This window comes from Ascaphus truei, chromosome 1 (genome assembly GCF_040206685.1).
Source record: "Ascaphus truei isolate aAscTru1 chromosome 1, aAscTru1.hap1, whole genome shotgun sequence".
Classification (NCBI taxonomy): domain Eukaryota; kingdom Metazoa; phylum Chordata; class Amphibia; order Anura; family Ascaphidae; genus Ascaphus; species Ascaphus truei.
In genome coordinates, this window is record NC_134483.1 from 247,001,217 (window position 1) to 247,023,571 (window position 22,355).

A 22,355-nucleotide genomic window follows, 5' to 3' on the forward strand; every position below is an offset into this window, starting at 1 on the left:
GAAAGCTGTATATACTAGTTCACCTATGAAGAACTCTTATTTTAGCTCCTTAAAACTTATAACAAATCTAATGGTTTAATACTTGTTTTCTTTAACCCTTTGAGTGTTGGCAAAACTGTAGCACCGCCCCTCTGGCACATTGGGATATGTGATCGATCCTCACTGATCTAAGAGGAAACGTTTCCTCTTCTGTTTAGATCTTTATTGGCACTTCAGAAAACCGCTAAACGTAACCGTCACGGGCACCCAAAGGGTAAAATATTTATGCTGCCAATTTTATTTGGACAAAAAAAATAAAATCTAGACCAACATTTTACCTTTTTATATAGAATAATTTACCAAGAGCCTTATTACAAGTGATTAGGTGAAGATCGTAAAAAAAACAAACACAAACTTGATTTACTATGGAGACCTGGAAGAAATAAAAAATACCCATCTGATGTAATTTAAATAGTGTAAATCATATACAGTACACCTCTTAAACATGCCTCTACCATCAGTTAGGTTTGGCCTAAGGCCGCGCTTATAGTGCTGGCAATGTGACCGATGACGTCACCTGTCGCCACCAGCTAAAGTTATAATTTTAATAATTATAAAATTATTTGAAGTGACGTCGCTGGCGACAAGGCCAGTGACGTCACTAAAAGGGGCGGGCTGCGCAATTTGATGTGTTTAGAGACACGTGGCGACTGGCTAAAAAAAATCAAATTTACCCGGCTTCAAAATGTTTGGTCGCGCTTACTATAAGCGCTTGCGATGGAGTCAATGTATTTGTGTCGGTGCAACGTCGCCGTCGCAAGGCACTATAAGCGCTGCCTTAGGAAGGACTGACCCCTTGAAGGCCTGATGGAGCAGTATACATTCAATGTTTCCACACTACGTTAGGTGAGTACTTCCTGTATCATTATTAGATTGGGAAGTGTAAATGCTTGCACCTATTAAAAATAAAAAAAACAGTTTGTCTATGAAAGCATCTGCCCTTTAGTTTGTCAAATCCAACAAATGCAATTCTATCTTGTGTTTGTTGCTGCTGAATGACGCAAAGCAAATCTTTTAAAAGGCAACCTGCGCTATCTAACCAGAAAGCATGTTACTGATTCATTGGCTGCTTTTTGCTTTGTTTTGAAAATTTGCACATTTCTTTTTCTTCATGGGCTTTTAAATGGGAGTGAATCAAGTGTTTCGTTTACCCTTATTCAACCCAGTCCTAAGAGAATTACTAATGTTAAAGGAGAGGCAGTATGAGGGATTTTGTCTGCAAACTCTAGATCAGCGGGGCGCAAACTGGGGGGCGCGAGATTTGTCTGGGGGGGGGGGCGTGGTCCGTTGCAGAGGCCCCGCACTCTTCCCCAAGGCATTTAATGCCGGGGATCGCATGAGGCCCCTGCAACAGGAAACTTACCTGGAATCAGACGTGTCTCCATGGCAACGCGGCATCATGTGACGTCGCCGGCTCATCTAAAGGTAGGAGAGGGGGCGGGAGACCGGGGGAGCCCTGGCAGGAGGGCGCAGCTTAAGTTTGCGCTCCCCTGCTCTAGATGCACACATAAAAAAGGTAGTGCTAAAGGAAATCAAACCCTTTCCGAATATAATATTGCCAAACCTATTTAAGTACTTTTATACAGGCATACCCCGGTTTAAGGACACTCACTTTAAGTACACTCGCGAGTAAGGACTTATCGCCCAATAGGCAAACGGCAGCTCGCGCATGCGCCTGTCAGCACGTCCTGAACAGCAATACCGGCTCCCTACCTGTACCGAAGCTGTGCGCAAGCGGGGAGACTATAGAGCCTGTTACATTTATATCAGTTATGCACGTAGCTGACGATTGCAGTACAGTAAATGCAATGATAAGTGGGAAAAAGGTGGTGCTTCATTTTAAGTACATTTTCGCTTTACATACTTGCTCCGGTCCCATTGCGTACGTTAATGTGGGGTATGCCTGTAACTGACAAGACCCTCCATCACACAATTAGCATTAAAGTTGAGCACAGATCTTGCTCTTTCACAAACTTGCATCTTTTGTATGAATGAAATGGGTTTTGGGGGACCTGTACAAGACATGCAACTTAATTAATTATTTACAGTATGTTGAGGTAAGTAATTCATGGAACATACCATTTTCTTTTCAGTGTTCGCAATTGAGTGCTATCCTTTTTGCACTGTTAACTGCTAAAATATAAAATGTTCATGTTTGTGTGACCGTCAAACATTGTTTTCAATCAGTGTTTCTTTATACCAAATTATTTCTGTTAACTTATGCAGCTGTTGCATAGTGCATGGCATGTTTTATGTTAGCTATTTTTAGCCAGATGTCACAACAAATCAAAGCTTTGATCCTTTTTTTTTTTTTTATCTATCTACTTTGAAAGCGATTTCTGCTGTATTCAAGAAAACGTCTGTTTTCTACTTGTTTATAGATCATAAACTGGTTTAAATTTAAAAGCGCTCTTTAATAATGTTAATGAGTATTAAACTCTTAATTTTAGCCGTTTGATATGTGTCCATCAGAAATAAACATTCAGAATGGTAACTAGCTTTCTTTTTGACATTTTCTCTTTTATAAATGTCAAAGTGCAGTAAATATAGGAAAATATCCAAGGGGTTATTTGGCAGGGTGCGGGGCAAAAACAGTGGGGAAGATAACGAAGATGCAGGACTGAAGGTAACACACCTTTTTGTGTCGGGCACATTGGCAAAAGCAAACAGCGCGGGGAAAAAAGCCAATATGGTTTGGATGGAGAACTACATCAAGGGGCTAAGCAAATAATCTGATGTGGCAAAGCCCAAGCAGTAGAGAAAATAGCTCAGTCAATCAAGAGTTGATTTTAGAGAAGCAAAACAAGATGAGTAGTAAGACTATAGATGAGATGGGGCATGTGGAGGTTAAGCTATAGCGGACCATATTTATTTTTGATCCGTCTTTACAGCAGAAGGGAAAGTTGAACTGTAGTTATGTACTGTAACATCCACCTAAAGTCAATTTACTGGGGCGTCAATCCAGATGCATGCTTGTGTGGATTTGCTGCGGGTGATCATATCAAACTATTTTTGGTTTGTGCTGGGTGACGAAGGATATCAGGGTGGAGCAGGAGATGTAGCGTTCATGGATTAAATACATTTGTTGCTTTTGTTACAAATCCTATCTTTTACATGCTCGAGTGAAAATCTGCTTGCATGTGGTCATTTTTGGTGCACAAAAGTACCTTTTGGTTTCACCACTACATGGCTCCTACGACTATTGCAAATAAGTTTCAGTATACTTGAGTTTTGCATATAGGGGGAATAAAACAGGGGAAAAAAAAAACCTTTGTCCTACTCTTCTGAGTTTTTTTTTTTTTTTTTTTTTTTTTTTTAGTTTTATTTGTGCAGTAATAGCTATTGCGACCATGGCAGTGGACGACTACGAAGAACTGTTCAAGTATTATGACTTGCGTGAAACCATTGGAACAGGTAAATGTCAAGATTGGTATAAACTTCTATAGTCATGTTAAAAGGTTTCAATTGCATGTGGTTCCTTAATTCAGCGGTGCACAAACTGGGGGGCGAGACTGACTGCGGGGGGTGGTGGGGTTTAGAGATCCCGTGTGCTTCCCGAAAACACATAAATTAAGTGCGAGGGCCTCTGTAAACCTTACTTACCTTGGCTTCTTAGGCCACGTCCATAGAGGGGGGAGCAGTGCTGAGGCGCGCTGACTCTGAGGCTCGCCTGCTGAAGCCTGTGCGATTTCATGGACTTGCAGGCGAGCCAGCGTGCGCGATCGGGAGGCAGAGGGAGGCGTGTCAGTGATGTCGCTGGGCCAATTGCCTGCGACGTGACGTTGACGCTGCTTCGCGCTGATTGGATGTTTTCAGCCGACAGTGTGCTGAAAAACAGCTTGGCTGTCGGCTGAAAAATCCAACTCCTCAGCACGCCTGCGGACGCTCGCGTGAGCCCCCTCTAAAGACATCCTAATTGAGGATGCCGGGGCTCAGCGCGGAGCGTCCGCGCGGCTTGTCCTTCTTTGGACGTGGCCTTAGACATGTCGCCATGGCGCCGCGAGGTCATGTGATGTCACATTGCTATGGCAATGTGACGTCATGACGCCGGAGCCGAGGTAAGAAGGGGTGGGGGGTGGTGCGGACAGAGAACAGCTGCCAGCAGGGGGGCGCAGGGAAAAAAGTTTGCTCCCCCCTTCCTTAGTGCTTTGCAAAGCATTATGGGTTGTGACTTTGGGATGCAAATCTAGTGATTGACAGTTCTGCCACAAATGTTTTTTTAGAGCATTTTTTTTTTTTTTTTTAAGATTACATTTTCCTGCTATGATTATTTTAACAAGTTTGAAACCATTTTAATGCTATTAAATCTGTTGGCCCTTATTCTATGAAGTGCAATAGTGCTCCTGTGGTGCTATTGCTCAGAATGCTCCATTAACTTCATTGGGCCTTTGAATGAGAAGGCCCTGTATCGGCACTCACAATTGATAGACTTAATTGCAGGTCTTTTTCTTCTGGTCCATTTGACAGTGTAGTAATTCTACCTCTTTCCTCAATGTAGGAGGATTTGCAAAGGTCAAGCTTGCGCGTCATCTTCTTACAGGTGAAAAAGTAGCCATAAAGATCATGGACAAAGATTCTCTTGGGGTACATTGATTTGTCTCTGTCTATATATTTGTTGTTCTCCTCCCTGCATTTAGAAGTGCAAGTTCAATCCAGAGAATGTTATAGCAAAGTATTCAGTATATTTTGTATTTTTGTTTCTTTGTGACTCCTATTATACAGTAAATAGTGAATTGCTAGATGGAAAAACAATTGGGCTCATTTCATTGGAAATTACTTGGTAGTTTTATTATTCAAAGTCTCAGCACACAATATGTGAAACCTACATTTTAACAAACATTTTATCTAGCTATGCAATACAAGTATTTTGCAGCTTATTGCAGTGCAAAAGTAAAATAGGTCTAAAAGACTAGGCATGCAGACTATTTGTGATATTACCCATTTTAGTACTAACAATGTATATAGGCACTTAAACATTGTAAAAGGGGAATTTAGTGCAGTGACCGTATAAAACAGATGAGATGTGATTTTTCAGCTCTTTGCACTGCTACATGTCTCATACCGTTTTTGTTAATCTCTTTGCTGGATCTCGCAACCGCAGCAAATGCTATAAGGAAATGAAAACATTTCAAAATTTGCAATTTTTTATTACGTAGGATCCTTTGTCAGGATTTAAACATTTTTGAAGGGTTTTCTGATCTGGTCGCTTTTGGGGACTGGTTGGAGAGCCCTGCTTTATGGTTTACTCTTAATATGGCTTTTTTTGTTTTCCCCCATATATAAAGGATGATTTACCACGCGTCAAAACAGAAATTGACGCCATGAAGAACTTCAGTCATCAAAATGTTTGTCGATTATACCACGTGATTGAGACATCAAAGAAGATATTCATGATCCTGGAGGTTAAGACAAAACACACACCCATATTGTTTTGCATTTTTAGCATGTTGGCTGTATCCAATCTCTGGGCATTGTACCTGTCACCTGTAATGTTAACTTGTGGGAGAAATGGGTTTTATTTGTTTGCCATTTAAGGTTTATTTAAATTTTGCTTGGATGAGTTTGTGTTACTTGGTGGTAGTCTTTTATATGAAAACTGCCAAAAGGCAGTTAAATTCAATCCATTTATAGCTATGAAGACAACTAATGAAGTATCTGCACATCAGAATAACAGCCTGAGTCCATGTTTAGGCCTACTCAGCCTGCCTTGGTTTTCAGCTTTTTTTTTTGTACCGAGCTCAGTGCTGTTTACCCTCGGAGACTTGCTATTACACTCCAAATTAAGACATATATAAAATGTGCAATGTTAGTGCATTCAAAATTAAAGGATGCTATATTTTACTCTTCACCCACTGCCCTCGCCCCCCTTACCCTTTCATGTCAAAGGAGTGCCCCACTATTCCATCTTATTAATACAAATGCACACCCTCTGGGCGCGTGAATCGGCCAAATCTGGACTGGCTTTGATGTAACTCAAAAACCAAAATGTTTTTCATGGTATTTGTGTAATTAAATTACTTTTGATGCTAAATTTTCCTTTGATAATGTCAGAGTAAGGCTACGCTTATAGTGCTGGTGACGTCAGGCTGCGGTTGCTGGGAAAAATAAAATTGAGATGGCTTCCAGCGATCGTGACCAAGCCTTCCCTGCGTCACGCTTACTATAAGCGCACGCGACGGTGGCAATGCATTTGTTTTGACGTTCTGTTGCCGGCACTATAAGCGCAGCCTAAGAAGGTGCAAAGACAAGAAGGTAAAGAGCATTTCACAAAGTGATCTTTCTAGTTTATAACCTAGTTATCATTACGAAATCTGTGTGTAAAACTCTGGGGTGGGTAATGTTCTTTTTGCTTTAGTACTGTCCAGGTGGCGAATTATTCGACTACATTATTGCAAAAGATCGTTTAACGGAAGGTGAAGCCCGAACATTTTTACGCCAGATTGTGTCGGCTGTTGCGTATATACACAGCCAGGGATATGCGCACAGAGACCTCAAGCCAGTAAGTTTATGCAGTGCTTATATTTATGGGTTACTTAAAATCTAGTCCATTCCTCTTGTGCCTTCACAGGATGTATTGAGTATCTCTGTATATTTCCTGTAAAAATATCTTTATATAAAGTATTAATCTGTTTTCCATTTAATTGCAAAGTTGTTGGTATCTACAGGGCTAATTGTACATACAGCAACCTGTTGGCTACTATTGATTTCTCTAATGAGGTCCTGGAAGGTGTTGGTGCGGTGTATTTTTAAAGTGAATATGGTAAGATATAGATGTATAAAAGTGTCAAACTATTTTGCTCATGGGCAGTGATATCTGTTATTTAATATTTCTTTATCAGGAGCTGATCCTTTTTGTAGGTTATTGTTTTCTTTTACATTTGTTTTATTTAAAAAAATTAAAAAAAAACAGTAAAGACTGGTTTAAATCATATTAAAATATAGTGCTTGTTTGGAATGTGAGCATTTGTATGACTAGAACTACCAATGCATTTGCTTTGTGTTGATATGTGCATAGTTCTTTAACGATTTTTGTTCCTTTCAGGAAAATCTTCTTATTGATGGAGATCACAACCTGAAGTTAATAGATTTTGGGCTTTGTGCAAAGCCAAAGGTATGCCTTATAGCAGCGGTGCGCAAACTGTGGGGCGCGACCCCCAGGGGGGCGCGACACTGCCGACGGGGGGCGCGGGGTTTACAGAGGCCCAGCGCGCTTCCCGAAGGCACTTAAATTAAGTGCCGGGGGAGCTGCAGGGCCTCTGTAAACCTAACTTACCGTGGCTCCGGCGGCTTCCTCCCTGCGGAGCCATGGCAACGCGGCGTCAAAATGACGCTGCGAGGTCATGTGACGTCACGTTGCTATGGCAACGTGACGTCATTACGCCGGAGCGCGGGTAAGTTGGGGTTGGGGGGGGGGCGCGGGAGCGAGGGGACAGCCGTCAGGGGGGCGCAGGGAAAAAAGTTTGCGCCCCCCTGCCTTATAGGTTAAGAAATCCTAAGTTTGTGGTACTACTGACAGGCCTGTGCTATTGGGGGATGTCTAAAACTTATTACACAGAAAAGCTATTGAACCAGCACGGGGTACAGATAAATTACCTGTTTCCGTCTGTCATTTGCGGCACTGTTCTTCTCTCCGCAACTATTGTGAGCTGAAATAATTTTAAGATGTGAAGCAATTTTTCCTAGAAAAAAATCCTACATTTGTACAATTGTTATAACCTATTAGTTTCTATTTGCATCTTTCCAAATGTTTACCAACACTTGCTCCCCCTTATGTTAAGAATGCTAACTGCAGTGAAAGCAAAGTAGACTTCTATAAGTGTCATTGTTTATTTAGAGTAGGTGCTTCATATGGCTTTGCATTCTACTAAACCTTGCATACTAAACCTTTTTTAAGATGTAGTATCCACTATTCCTTTCTGGTATAAATGCATACATTTTTCTGCATTAATCATTCAACAGATTTCTTGCAGAATCAGTCATTTTGCGGATGACGAGCCTTTATGTTCCTATAAAAATACAGAATAACTAAACTTTGACATTGCGGTTTGATAATTTGCCATTAACGGCTAACAAAACAAAAGCAGAAATTATTGTATGTTCCATTATATGTAATCTTTATTTCTGATCTAAGCTCTTTAGTGTAAACTTAAAAGGCTACTATGCATTCTTGTTTTTCTTTTTTAATTTGCTGCTAACACAAGTGCTTTTGTCTTATTTCTGTTCTGCTGAAGGGTGGCATGGATTATCACCTAATGACTTGTTGTGGAAGCCCAGCTTATGCTGCACCTGAATTGATACAGGGTAAAGCATACATTGGATCTGAGGTAACACATTTATTGTATTCTGCTTCTTTCGCACTGTAAGAGGTCCTTTTTCTTCATAAAAATGGAGGCCACCAGAGTGGAGACTAATAATGTCTAAGTAACTGTTCAGGGGACACTCCCAGGTAGCCCAAGAAAAACAAACCTTAACAATTGGCATCTTTAGAAAAACGATATCACATTGAAAACAATAATTTTACTTCGAACCTTGTGAACAAGGCATGGTTATTTTTTTTTGTCTACTGAATTCGATCTACTTATGTCTATCAGTTTGGCCAATGATGTACAATCATAATTATGGTAACAGAACCAGAGAAAAAGCTGGTAATACCCCTCCTCCCCCTTCCAAAAGCATTTCTTTACCATAAATATGTTACGTTTAAAAAAAATAAAAAAAAAATGTATATATATGTCCCCCATTTTATAAATTATTTTGAAAGCACCAGTTTTTGACTTGCAATCCCAGCCGCTACCGCTACGTTCTATTCTGAGAACTTTGCCCCGAAAAGAAGGACTTAGAAAATTTCTCGCCTTTCTCCTTTCCTCCAAGAGCATCTTTTGGTGATTTCAAATTTCCCGCTGCTGTCTTGGCACTCAATCTTAGAGAATCTCAACAACAACTTATAGTGTTTAAGTTCATTCGCAAAATACTGCAGCCAATCCGAGCATGGGAACTTTACAACCAGCCAATCAGATGGCTGCCAGTCTTCTGAAGCCAGGCAAGCGGATCTTCTGAATGAAACAAGGGCATGCCACCTTAGTCACTTTCTATACAGAAGCCAACTGCTGGGCTAGGTGCCTCCTGGTCTGGGAAGGCGAATGCTAGCCGGAACGGCTTCCATTGATCCCAGGACGTGGGTACTTCACCTAGCCATCCTGACCAAATGTTCTTCACACATCTGGCAGCATCTGTGGCTTTCAAGTCCGTAACTCGAGTAGACACAGCATCACAGTTTGGTAGCCCCCTGGCTCACTCAGAATACCGGTTTTGAAAGTCCGAGCTTATTTTATAGTGCACAAGCATAATACATTTTAAACATACTTGTTGAATAAAATATACTTTACACTTGTATTCTGTCTAAATCTTTTGGTTATGAGGGGTAGAATGGAACCCTTTACTTTTATTCCCACTAGCCATATCCCTCACACACTGCAAACCTGACTTAGACTTTTAAAATATCATAGCCCTATGGGCTATTAAACATTTATGAAACAAAATGTTTTTCACCATATTTCTTCTAAGTCCCAAAGTAGAATGAAAAGACTCTTCGGTTCATTCCCAGGACTGTAGCTCATTCCCTTAGGTTCATTCTTAGAGCTGTATCTCCTTTCTTTACTGAAAACTGGACTTGGTTTCATAAAAACCCTTGCAACCTCATGTGGTTGGAGTCTCCCCCAGAACCTCTATACTGGTTCTGGGGATCTCGGCATATACTGGGGGACCCTCACTAACTTAGGGACCCCTAACTGTACCCGGGATACACCCATCCCTTTGCCCCCATTTGCCTTTCTGGTCTGTGCTGAAGCCGGGAAACCTGGCGGTGAGTCGCGTAACTGTTTTCAAGGGTGAATTTTGACCGGGGTGATTGTCTATATGTCCCCTGGAATCATCTGACCTGATTCCCGGATACATTTTTGGGGTGGCCAGCAACTCTGGACCCCGGCTACCTAGACACAATCTGGCAACACTTTTACCCCAAAACCTCCCCTTTAAAATCATAGCCTCTCAATCTCCACTGGTTAGCACTCCTGGAAAGGTAAAACACACATACATTTTTTTGTCATACAATCGTATGCATTTCATATACAACAGACGGGTTCAAGAGCTGACACTAAATCCCCAAATATGGCTGAAGTAACCAGCCGGGCATAATACCTTTATTGACGGCCTGGTTACCCCCTCACTGTTACAACTGACACTTCACTTTGCCACTAGAATGGACTTCCCCTTCGTTTTATGGATAAGATATGTGATTGATTCTGTGTTTGTTAAACTCTTACATAGGTTCTGTAATAGATGCTGATTGATTATCTTTCATGCTGGGTGAAGTATTTGAAGATTATTTTGTAACCCTTCCTTTTTAGCTCTGACTTGACTTGCTGAGGTGGGGGCCTGAGTTCCTATATATAACTTAATGGGACACTCGTGGTCTACGGGCAGACGGCTGGAGAAAATGCAGACAGTATATGGATGATACAAAATTTTATTGTACCCTTAACTTGGGCAACCTGTGATCCTCAGCTGAGGATCAGGACATGTGTTGGCAGTCACATGTCCTCAGCTGAGGATCACTACATAATAAACTACAGTTCCCAATAACGCTGCACAGATTTGTCAGTGGTCCGTTGGCCATCCAATATTGGGTATACTGGCTTTGTGATGGTGGGAGGTTTTTTGTGTACAAACTGTTGCAGGCCTGAATTTTCCAAGGGGTGTGTCGGTACCACTGTGTTTTGTAGTTGAGGGTCCCCTACGGCGCTCATACACTCGATCACGTCCTGTCTGCAACTCTCTGCCATGTGCGCACACTCCAATCCCCAACCGAACCTTATAGTACTCAGGTACGTGCAGATATGTCCTCAACCTGGCCCTTTTTTGAAGGCTCCTCGCCTTCTTGGTCTCTCACCGCTTCCACAGATGTTGATGGCAGTCACATGTCCATAGCACATTCGAGAGGAACTTGCTAGGGGACAGTGCGTGTGTGGATGTCTCATAGGGGGTTACAATTTCTTTAGAAGAAATCAAATTAGGGTGCATTAACGGTCTCTTTATTTTACTTACTAAAATGTATTTTATTTTTTTGTAGGCAGATATTTGGAGCATGGGGGTACTTATGTACGCACTAATGTGTGGATATCTTCCATTTGACGACGATAACGTTATGCTGTTGTATAAGAAGATAATGGTGAGCAAATGATAAATAACTTTAAATTACTGTAACTTTAATTAAAGAAAAAAACAGTAATAGACATTTCTAATCCTGTTTAAGTAAATTTGAGAAGCTGCTAATATATCTGAACACTTTAGTGCAGAGGCACGCAAACTTTATTTGACGCCATATGAAGCCGCGCGAGGTAAGGTGGGGTCCCACCTTACCTTGCGTGCCATCATGACGCCGCGGGGTCGTGTCACGTGACCCGCTGCGTCATTTGAAGTCATGTTACTTTGGCAACCATGACGTCACATGACCCCGCAGCGTCATTTGATGCCACGTTGCCATGCCGACGCCTGACCCCGAGCTTCTGAACCACGGTAAGTGTAGTTGCAGAGGCCTCGCGCGGTCCCCTGGCATTTAATTTAAATGCCTTGGGGAGTAGTGTGGGACCTCTGCAACCGCCCGTGCCTCCCAGTTTGCGCACCGCTGCTTTTAGTGTATGAAGGGCCCAAAGGTGCATTGCAAAGCACTGAAGTGGCCAAGCTGTTACACGTCTAGAAAAATGAGTACCTAATGCCCACTCCTTTTTTTTATGCAATTTTTTTTTTTTTAAACTGAAGCAAAGTTGTCAACCAGAATAGAGAGATGCATGTTCCCAGGTTTAATCACCACCTCAAAGCTCACCTGTAATCTTAGTAGAAAAAGTGAGGGCACTATCAGATGATGCAAAATGAAGTATTGCATGTTTAATGAGAGATTTCAACTAAAGGCTGATGTTTTAGTCATGGGAATCCTCTCGGGCACTGTGCTTCTATTGCTTTATATGCTATGTGTTTTTGGCACTTAAGTCTGTCGCTAATGTTATCTGCTGGTTCCATCTTTCCACTTTCATAAGATTGTTCCTTCCACTACAATTAAACAATTAATTGATTCATGTATTTATTTATTTTTTGTGTGTACAAAATTCTCTGGTTTGTGATGCATTTTGTTTTTATTAAATGAAAATGGTGTTGTGTATGAATTTTGAACTTTGTGGTTCTACAATTATTTTAATTATTTTTTATATCTTTTCTATTTTAGTGCAACTTGCAGAGTATGTAACTCTCTCTCTTTTTTTTTTATTTTTTTTTTTTTTTATGTGAATTTTCTCTGCAGAGAGGAAAATATGAGATTCCAAAATGGCTTTCTCCTGGCAGTGTGTTGCTCCTTAGCCAGATGATGCAAGTAAGTCACCTGTCACTTTAAAAGGTTAGGTTGGAAGAAGACCTTAAGTGGTATCCGTATACCTCCTAAAAATGAAATGGCACCACAATTGTTTTATGTGCATTGGAGACACTGTAAGTAAGCAAAAACCACACTGCGTCTACTACATACATTTGATATGCTGCCAAAAGGTGTCAGTGGTTGATTTCATGAAAGGGGTGAAATAATTGCGTTCCTGGTACTTCCCCTTGGGGGCTTATTCTATATTTGCTGAAGCTGACTTTTTTTTGGCAGAAATTCCATTAGAATTCAATAGGGATTTTGGACTGAAAATTGTCGCTTCTGCAGATGTCAAATAACCCCGGAGTGTTTTAAGAAAAGGCATCACAAGCACTTAAAGTGCATATCCTGTAGTTTTCTGATCCTCGCCTTTAACACATTCCATTGCTCACATCTGAGAGGGAAATCTCCGTCTTTAAAAGCTGATTTTAATTAAAATCCTGTACTAATTTTTCTTCTTTCAAATTAGTAGTGCTGAGACTGTTACAAGACGAACCGCACACCCTGCAAACATGCCAAATTACCAGTCGGCCACTAAAACATAACAGTCAATATTAAATGATTATACTGCTGGTCAAGGAAGCTACATTGGTGAAACCAGCCTAAAACTGAATAGACCTGCACGTTTAACACAAGATAAAGATACTGCATTCCAGTAGGAAATCACTTTTCACAGCTAGATAATTCCATAAATGTTAAAAATACAAATCCTCTTAGTTGTGTTCAAATGTTTTCCGTTCTGGAGCATTATAAAATTATTTAAAACTTCATTAGCGGCACCTACCACATGAAAACTTCCCTGGCAGTAAATTGCCTTGATGGTGATGGAAGTGCAGTGCAGGAAGTGACGTCACTGCTGGCAGAAGAGGCCATCAGCGTGGGTGGTGTTGCCAGCTCCCACCAGTCACTGTAGTGGAGGATAACACACACACACCAACACCAACCACCCCTCCTGTGTCCGTACCAATATTCTGTGCCCCGGTTCCTCTTAGATCTCCTCTTCGGACAGGGGCTGTGAGATCTGGGAGGGAGGGAGAGTGTGGAAAGAGTACTGAGCGTGCCGTAGCTGAGCGGGGCGTAGGGGGGCGGTATGAGCGCTGAGCACAGTGTTTTCTGAGCGGGTGAGGGCACTGGGAGATTCAGCAGGACATGAGCACATTGACTGGCACGTGCGTGCATAGTGACACGAACGCACAGGGACGAACGCAGTGGCATGCGTACACGGAATTCAGTTACTATATAGAAGTGCAAATGGCTAACATGCGTTCTAAGTCAAACTTCTTTGCGTTTTTGGCACTGATTTGTGTTTTTGATTTTTTTTAAATTTAAAGCATCCCCATCACAAATTCAATTTCGTTGACAAAACAGTGACAAAATACAAAAGTTTCACTTAAAATGTGCGTGCACGGTACTTTTTTTTTTTTTTTTTTTTTTTTTTTTTTTTTTACACCACACAATGTATTTTTTCTCCTGCCTCTCTGTATACTTTAATGTGTATATACTGTATATACATTTCTTTACATAGCACTTCATAGCAGTAGTACATATGAAAAAATAATCTAATATATATAATGGAATTAAGCGGTTCAGGCATAAGTACCATTAAGAAAAGGAGTCCTTGCACTGAAGAGTTTACAATCTAATGTAATCCCCCTGCTGCCCCCCTCCCACTATAGGATACTTGGTTCTCCATTAACTCCACATTTCTCACTGTCCACATTTACCATTCCTGTGCCCCTCTGTGATTCTCTGATTCTACTTCATCTGTCTTAGATTATCTTGGTTAACGTAAACTTTAGTAAATCAGTGTTGCTTGTCCTAAAATATCAATTTAGTCCAAATAAGAAAAGTACTAAAGTACTCCCTTTTATTTGCACTATTACAGCTGGGCTAACCTAACTACTTTTTTATATATAATTTCTACAAGATAAAAATAACGTAACCCTGGAACAATAAGGCTATTGAAAAAGCCTTGTAAATGATGTATATGTGTATACATACAGTTAGGTCCGGAAATAATTGGACACTGATACAAGTTTTGTTATATCGGTTGTGTACCAAACTAAATTCAAGTTACAGTTAAATAATGAATATGGGCTTAAAGTGCAGTCTATGAGCTTTAATTTGAGGGTATTCAAATTGGAGGAAAGGTTTTGGGAATTACATCTCTAATATGTAGCCCTCTCTTTTTCAAGGGACCAAAAGTAATTGGACAATTGACTCAAAAGCGGTTTCATGGACAGGTCTTGGCTATTCCTTCGTTATTTCATCATCAATTAAGCAGGTAAAAGGTCAGGAGTTGAATCCAGGTGTGGCATTCGCATTTGGAAGCTGTTGCTGTGAACCCACAACATGCGGTCAAAGGAGCTCTCAATGCAAGTGAAACAGGACATCCTTAGGCTGCAAAAAAAAAGAAAATCCATCAGAGAGATAGCAGGGACATTAGGAGTGGCCAAATCAACAGTTTGGTACATTCTGAGAGAAAAAAAGAACACACTGGTGAGCTCTGCAACACAAAAAGGCCTGGACATCCACGGAAGACAACAGTGGTGGATGATCGTAGGATCCTTTCCATGGTAAAGAAAAACCGCTTCACAACATCCAGCCAAGTGAAGAACACTCTCCAGGAGGTAGGCATATCATTATCCAAGTCTACCATAAAGAGAAGACTTCACGAGAGCAAATACAGAGGGTTCACCACAAGGTGCAAACCATTCATAAGCATCAAGAATAGAAAGGCCAGATTAGACTGTGCCAAACAATATCTAAAAAAAGCCAGCCCAGTTCTGGAACGGCATTCTTTGGACAGATGAAACTAAGATCAACCTGTACCAGAATGATGGGAAGAAAAAAGTATGGAGAAGGCTTGGAACGGCTCATGATTCGAAGCATACCACATCACCTGTAAAACACGGTGGAGGCAGTGTGATGGCATGGGCATGCATGGCTAACAATGGCACTGGGTCACTAGTGTTTATTGATGTGACACAAGACAGAAGCAGCCAGATGAATTGTGAAGTGTATAGGGATATATTGTCTGCTCAGATTCAGCCAAATTCAGCGAAGTTGATTGGACGGCGCTTCCCTTTACAGATGGACAATGACCCAAAACATACTGCGGAAGCAACCCAGGAGTTTTTTTTAAGGCAGAGAAGTGGAATATTCTGCAATGGCCGAGTCAATCACCTGATCTTAACCCGATCGAGCATGCATTTCACTAGCTGAAGACAACTCAAGGCAGAAAGACCCACGAACAAACAACAACTGAAGACAGCTGCAGTAAAGGCCTGGCAAAGCATCACAATGGAGGAAACCCAGCGTTTGGTGATGTCCATGCATTCCAGACTTCAAGCAGTCATTGCCTGCAAAGGATTCTCGACAAAGTATTAAAAATGAACATTTTATTTATGGATCTTGTTAATTTGTCCAATTATATTTGAGCCCCTGAAATAAGGGGACGGTGTATGAAAATGGTTACAATTCCTAAACGTTTCATACGATATTTTTGTTCAACCCCTTGAATTAAAGTTGAAAGTCTGCACTTATATTGCATCTCGGTTGTTTAATTTTGTGTGTGTGTGTCTGCTTTATGAATTTGTGATGTCATCACGCACATGCGTGTAACATGTTATGCGTTCCATGGTGGACCGCATGTGCCTAACAACCAGGAAATGCTTCTGCACAGTAAGGGCTCTATGCTTGTGTATGTGGAGGCCATCTTTTGCCTCCCACTTTGTGACATAACGCAAATGCGCAGGCCGCTCGCTATGTGTTCAATGGTGGAATGCAGGCTGAATCCAGGAAGTGCTTTTGTAAATTGGCCACCTGTTCTACGTATTTTGGCACAAATTTGTCCTTTTTAAAAGTGCATCTTGCTCTGTTTGCTTCACCACTCCCAGTAGAAGGCTTTGCCGAAACACGTGGGAGCGCTGGGCAGGACCCCCTGACTCACCCCCCCCCCCCCCCCCGCCTTGGGAACACGTAATTATGTGTATTATGTAGAGACCTTGCTGTGATACTTTGTTTTACACTCGGAACTGTGTGGATTTGACCACTATACTTTTATAGCAGCTCTCCATGCCTTATTATTCATTTGGATTATTACTCTACTCTCACTTACATCAACTGACTGTAACTTACCCTCACCTATATTCTAGGGTTCATATCTACATCTATTTCAGTCATATTTAGTCCGTGTTATATTTTCTATTTACATACATGTTCTGTATGCTTATGAGGTTGAGGAGTGTTTTAGTATGCTGTCCCTTTAGAGTATGCAATCATACTCTTTGTCGCACTGAGATTAGGAGCATTCCATCTATCGCCTCAGTTTTGTGAGAGCATGTGTTAGCACACATTTATTATTGGCTGTGTGCCAGCTGTCTGTATATTTTTTGCTTTGCTGTTACTGCTCAGAGCTACATAGTGATTTTTCCTATGTGCAGCAGATATTGTTGGTCTCTGTGGCTACCGTGCAGGGGTCCCATGTCATGTTTCTATATTCTGTGTACTTCTTTTTATTCAGTTTGTGACATTTAATGAATTTTGTATTGATTGATGGTAAACCAGAGTGCAACAATATGGGGTGTGTAAATTATGTTTTTATTTTTGATTGTTTTTTTAAATATATATGCATCATGTGCTTATTTACTGTCATATTTATGGTTTGTTCCTAAAGATATTAACTTTCAGAACCAAAACTGAAAATATTGGTGTTTCTTTTAGTATTGGCAAAATAGCACAAGAGATTAGATAAAATTGTTAAAATCCTTCAAAGTGTTTGGCAACCGTGAAAATGTCAAGTGGGGGGGGAAAAATTGTTTGTATTGGCTATATTTAGATCAGTGTGTGAAATCTATACTTCATACAGTATATCGTCTCATATTCCCTTCTCCGATGCTAGGTGGACCCAAAGAAAAGGATTGGAGTCAAACATCTGTTGAATCACCCTTGGCTCATGCATGGTTCTACTTGTCCAGTGGAATGGCACAGTAAATGTCCAGTAAGTACTGCAGATTATATCCAACAGATGTTAAATGGTTTTGGGGGGTAAATATTTTTCCACAAGAAAATCAACCTCCTTCCTTTTTTTTTTTTTTTTAACTTTGGTGTTTATAAGTTAACTTTTTGTTTAACTGTTTTTTAAAGTTTTACTTGCATACATATTTTAAAGGAAGAACATTTCAATAAGTTCTGTTATGTACTAAGGTTGTTGTTGTTGTTCTGCATGATTCCCTTCGGCATGTATATCGATTTTTATCTCATCGTGGTAGAGGTAACTCGCTAAATGCACTTCCTGACTTGGAATTTCTATTAGGTTCATTAAGTGCCTATTTTGTCCTACGTAAGGGTTTAGAAAACAAAACTCTAAGTATGATTTTTAAATGTCAAACATTTTAATCGCCTTTTTTCTCAGTACTGTACTCGACAGTAATCAACATATATTTATTTTCTCACATAATGGTGTGTTTATGCATATAGGCCTACATGTTTCTTGTACTTGAATTACTACTTTTCAGGAAAATTATTTTTAAATTGAAATTGCGGATTAGATTGACTTGTTTTGACTATTTTTGTCACTACCGTCCCACTTTGAGTTAGTTAAGTAATCCTTCTCTATAAATTACAGGTTTGATCTGAAACTTGTCCTTTAAACCGGCCACTGCCAAGAAAAAAAAAATATATGGCGCTCAACATGTTTCTCAAGCTCATTCCATGAGGGTGATGAGATGGGTTCAGTGAAATATTCCTCCACCTTTTTTAAAAAAGGATGCTGAAAATTGTAATCCTTTTGCCACCAAAGCCATGTGTTGCAGTTCATATGGTAGCAAAAGGCATTAGTGTCCTTTGATTTCCTGTAGTATTTAAAAAAATATTTTGGATAGCGTATTGAACTGTTGAACCCTTTTGTGGAAAGGATGTTTGCTTAGCTTTGTTGCATGCGCCACAATGTTTTGCTTGAAAGGCATGCATGTTACTGCAATGATCTATTGGGGACGGGTCCTGCAACCCTCCTCTTAAGCACAGTTATAAATGATACAATTACATTTGTCGTCTGGTTTAATCTAGTCAAGTCGTTTATTCTTTATGAAAATAAGAGAAATTGGGTTAAAGATCAGCATATACTAACCACTGCAATGTTATCGAAGTATTAAAGATTGACCGTTTTCTATCATTTAAAAAAAGACCTATTTAAAGTTGTTTGTTTTTTATATTTTCATTCTAGCTTGGTTATATTGATGAAGACTGTGTTACAGAACTTTCGGTGTTCTACAAGCTTAGTAAACCAAGCATGTCATGCCTGATCTCTGAGGTAATACTGCTCTCTGTACTGCTGTGCGTCTCTAAAAAAAAAAAAAAGTTACTATGGTGTAGTCTCAGTGGAATTTGTCATTGCAATTTTTTTTTAAGCCACTTATAGCTAACCTTACATTACAGCCATTGTTTATTGAATTACAGGCATACCCCGCTTTAAGGACACTCACTTTAAGTACACTCGCGAGTAAGTACATTTCGCTCAATAGGCATACAGCAGCTAACGCATGCGCCTGTCAGCACGTCCTGAACAGCAATCCCGGCTCCCTACCTGTACCAAAGTTGTGCGCAAGCGGGGAGACTATAGAGCCTGTTACACATGCGTTATTTACATCAGTTATGCACGTATATGACAATTGCAGTACAGTACGGGCATCAAAAGTGGGGAAAAGGTAGTGCTTCACTTTAAGTACATTTTCACTTTACATACATGCTCCGGTCCCATTGCGTACGTTAATGCGGGGTATGCCTGTACTGTATATAATTTTCATATTGCAACTCTGCACTTTATGTCCATTAGATGGTGCTATAGTATAGTTATATGGCAGTTTACGGTTTATATTATGGCCTTTTTAAACGTTTAGCTAAAAAAAAAAAAAATTGTGCATTGTACTTTTACAGCTTTCAGGACACCAGTAATGGCAACTTAGTTTCAGAACTCTAACATAATTATATAAATAGACGTACAGCTGTAGTCTTGCACTCTTATATATTTAAAAAAAAAAAAATGTAATAAACTGTTTATTAGATATAGGAGTTAATATTGGCAACAGCTATTAAAAAAAAAAAATGCCAGACATGGTTTATGGGGCACGATACTACCATTCTAGGAGTATAATTTCTGTAGGCTTATGGGGATGACTGTTGCTCTTTACCATATATTACAATAATTACATTATTTTTTTTTCTTTCCAAGTCGGTGCCAAGATCCCAATTTAATTCAAATGTTCCGTATCTGGGTAATTTTGCCTAAATATGGAAACTGCATTGCAGTGCATATTTATCCATATGTTCTGTCTCTGAACTAGAATAACTAGTGATTGGTTCCCAATGAGACTGGTAAACCGATTATACCACCGGTAGTTTAAGTGGCTGTGGTGGTTTTTAAAATGGATATTAAAAGTTAACTTATTTAATGTAACTTCCTTTACATAGACATTTAGCGCGTGTCCTGTTAAATTGTGGTGTGTGGGGTTTTTTTTTTTTCTCTCATTGAATTATCATAATTCCAGAGGTCTTTTTGTTCTGTTTTGTATAGTGGCATTATGATCAAACCACTGCCACTTACCTGCTGCTTCAGTCTAAGAAGACCCACGGGAAGCCTGTTCGCTTGATAAATTCATTAGCTGTTTCAGAGCAACTACAGGTACCAGGCACCGCTTTCATGGAACTAAAGGTAAATGTAGATCCTTCAGCAGGAGAAAAGTACTACGGTGTATATAGCTGGGAATTGCTGCTTATGATAGGGTTTCCCAATCCTAGGGTGCCACAGGAGAGACATGCATACTGGGAGAAACAGACAATGGGAGATAGTGGAAGTGATGGGGAAAAGAAGCTTCCTTGCATCAATAATGCCTTTTTTTTTTTTCTTATGGGGTTCAGTTTAAAAAACATAAATGACTAGACTACCAGCTCATGTGATGCAGAAGATTAACACTGTACAACCTTAACAGGTCTCTAAATCCACGACTGCTTGGAATTTATAAATTGGAAAAGGCCCACTTTTTTTTTTTTTTTTTTTTTTTTTTTTTTTAATCCTTATCTGGAAGCATCTCTAGACATTATTATGCTGACTTGCAATCTCAAAATAGTTATTTTATTCAGAGAAGATGCAGACTTGCAATGAAAACTGCATGGCGCTTTGTCAGCATTTTCTCAATCTTCACTTGTTCCGAAAGACTGAAGAGACGTAAGCAAATATTTACACATCACTTATTGGTACCCATGTTTGTCCTGGCTTAGTCCTTCTAAATATAAACCACATTTATCATTCTGTAAACCTGCAGGATTGTTCTATTGAATAATTTGGACTAATATACCTAAACCATTTACAACCTGTAATTCATGAGATTGGCTCTCTGCTTTTGTGAAGTTAACACACAGTAAACACAGTGGCGCGTGCGTGCACACGGAATTCAGTTACTATAAATATAAAAGTGCAAATAGCTAAAATACGTACTTCTTTGCGTTTTGGCACTGAAATTGTGAATTTGATTTTTAATTAAAAGCATCACAATCACAAATACAATTTCGTTGACAAAATACAGAAGTTTCACTTAAAATGCGCATGCTCGGCACTCGTCGTCCTTCTCTTTTTTTTTTTTTTTTTTTTTTTTTTTTTTGGGGGGGGGGGTGGGGCACTTTGTTTTGGCACTGAAATTGTGGATTTGATTTGTGCATTGACATATGAAGACATTGAGAATTGTGTTCTAGAGAAAAATTACTTAATGGGGCCTTTGTTCAACAGTCCAGTACCAGGTCCTGAGGCATTGTGTAGCTGTGTGCAGAAATGGACCCAGACCAATTACTCATTTCTTAACATCCAGTGATGAACAGCTTGCTGTGGCAATCTGCTTAAATGAGCAATCCCCTGAACTCCCTTTTTTTTCTTTATATTATTGGAACCTGGGAATGTCCTGTGCTCAACCACACTATATTCAGCTCCGTGGATCCTCTTTGGGTTTTTTTGTTTTTTTTTGAGTGACATTTTAAGCCCTATAACATCACCAGTATGTAGTGATACAGAGTATCTACTCCCAGGTGATCACCCAGTCCTGGTAAAGGAGGAAAAAAAAAAAAAACCTGTTAACGAACCATAAAGACTTTCTTGGTTAATTCTTAGGCTAAGGCCCCGCTGCCTCAGACCACGCGCCCGCACTGCAGACAGGCGGTGCGTGGAGAGGCACTTGGGGCTTTTTCCGGTCCAAAGGGACCATTTCTGCGAGCGAGGAGGGGGCCAAAATGGAAGGGGGGGCGTGGCCATGATGTGAGGGTGCGGGACCGCCCCTCAGCCGTTCAGCCCCTCAACCATACACTGTGTAAGTTGTTTGATGTTGCATTTATTTAATGAATGTACATGTTGTATACAACCACTCCATAATAGCTCAACTGTTCAGCCCCTTAGCCCCTCAACTGTTTAGCCCCTCAACTCCTCAGCCGCTCACACACACTCAGGCACACACACACACAGACACACACACAGACAGGCACTCACGCTGCTTTCCCCCCACACTCTCCTCCCCGCTCCCCGAAGCCTCCCCTCCTCATTGGCTCACAGCCACACCACGTGACTCGTTGCAGCTTGGGATTACAATTCTCTTGAATCCCCTGCCGGCTGACGCGTCACAGCGTGTAGTGAGCTGTGCAGTGAGGGGGGACTGGGACCGGCTCGGGAGGATTCCCCTGCTGGTGGGGAACGCTCGTGCGGCCGCCCGCGCTGCCGGGCGCAGTGGATCCCAGCCCTTATGTTTGATGTTAATTTCCAAAGTCCAATCACTTTGTGTTTACTAAGCCAGCAAGGATTTTTTTTTTTTTAAGCTGT

The 22,355-nt window shown here is 40.6% G+C and overlaps 1 protein-coding gene across 3 annotated transcripts in view; it reads left to right on the top strand.

Moving 5' to 3' along the window:
- MELK (maternal embryonic leucine zipper kinase) overlaps positions 1–22,355 on the top strand; it is a 30,623-nt gene that overhangs the window by 2,577 nt on the left and 5,691 nt on the right. Inside the window, exons 2-12 of one of the 3 annotated variants that reach the window (XM_075602526.1) lie at positions 3,359–3,453; positions 4,538–4,623; positions 5,325–5,441; positions 6,395–6,538; positions 7,082–7,150; positions 8,271–8,363; positions 11,168–11,266; positions 12,392–12,460; positions 17,403–17,501; positions 18,726–18,812; positions 20,073–20,210. In XM_075602526.1, coding sequence (XP_075458641.1) covers positions 3,390–3,453; positions 4,538–4,623; positions 5,325–5,441; positions 6,395–6,538; positions 7,082–7,150; positions 8,271–8,363; positions 11,168–11,266; positions 12,392–12,460; positions 17,403–17,501; positions 18,726–18,812; positions 20,073–20,210 — 1,065 coding nt within the window. In that variant the 5' untranslated portion in view covers positions 3,359–3,389. Of the gene's footprint in view, positions 1–3,358; positions 3,454–4,537; positions 4,624–5,324; positions 5,442–6,394; positions 6,539–6,704; positions 6,800–7,081; positions 7,151–8,270; positions 8,364–11,167; positions 11,267–12,391; positions 12,461–17,402; positions 17,502–18,725; positions 18,813–20,072; positions 20,211–22,355 lie in introns of those variants that run through there. The other 2 variants (XM_075602536.1, XM_075602544.1) reach the window with 2 other exon arrangements.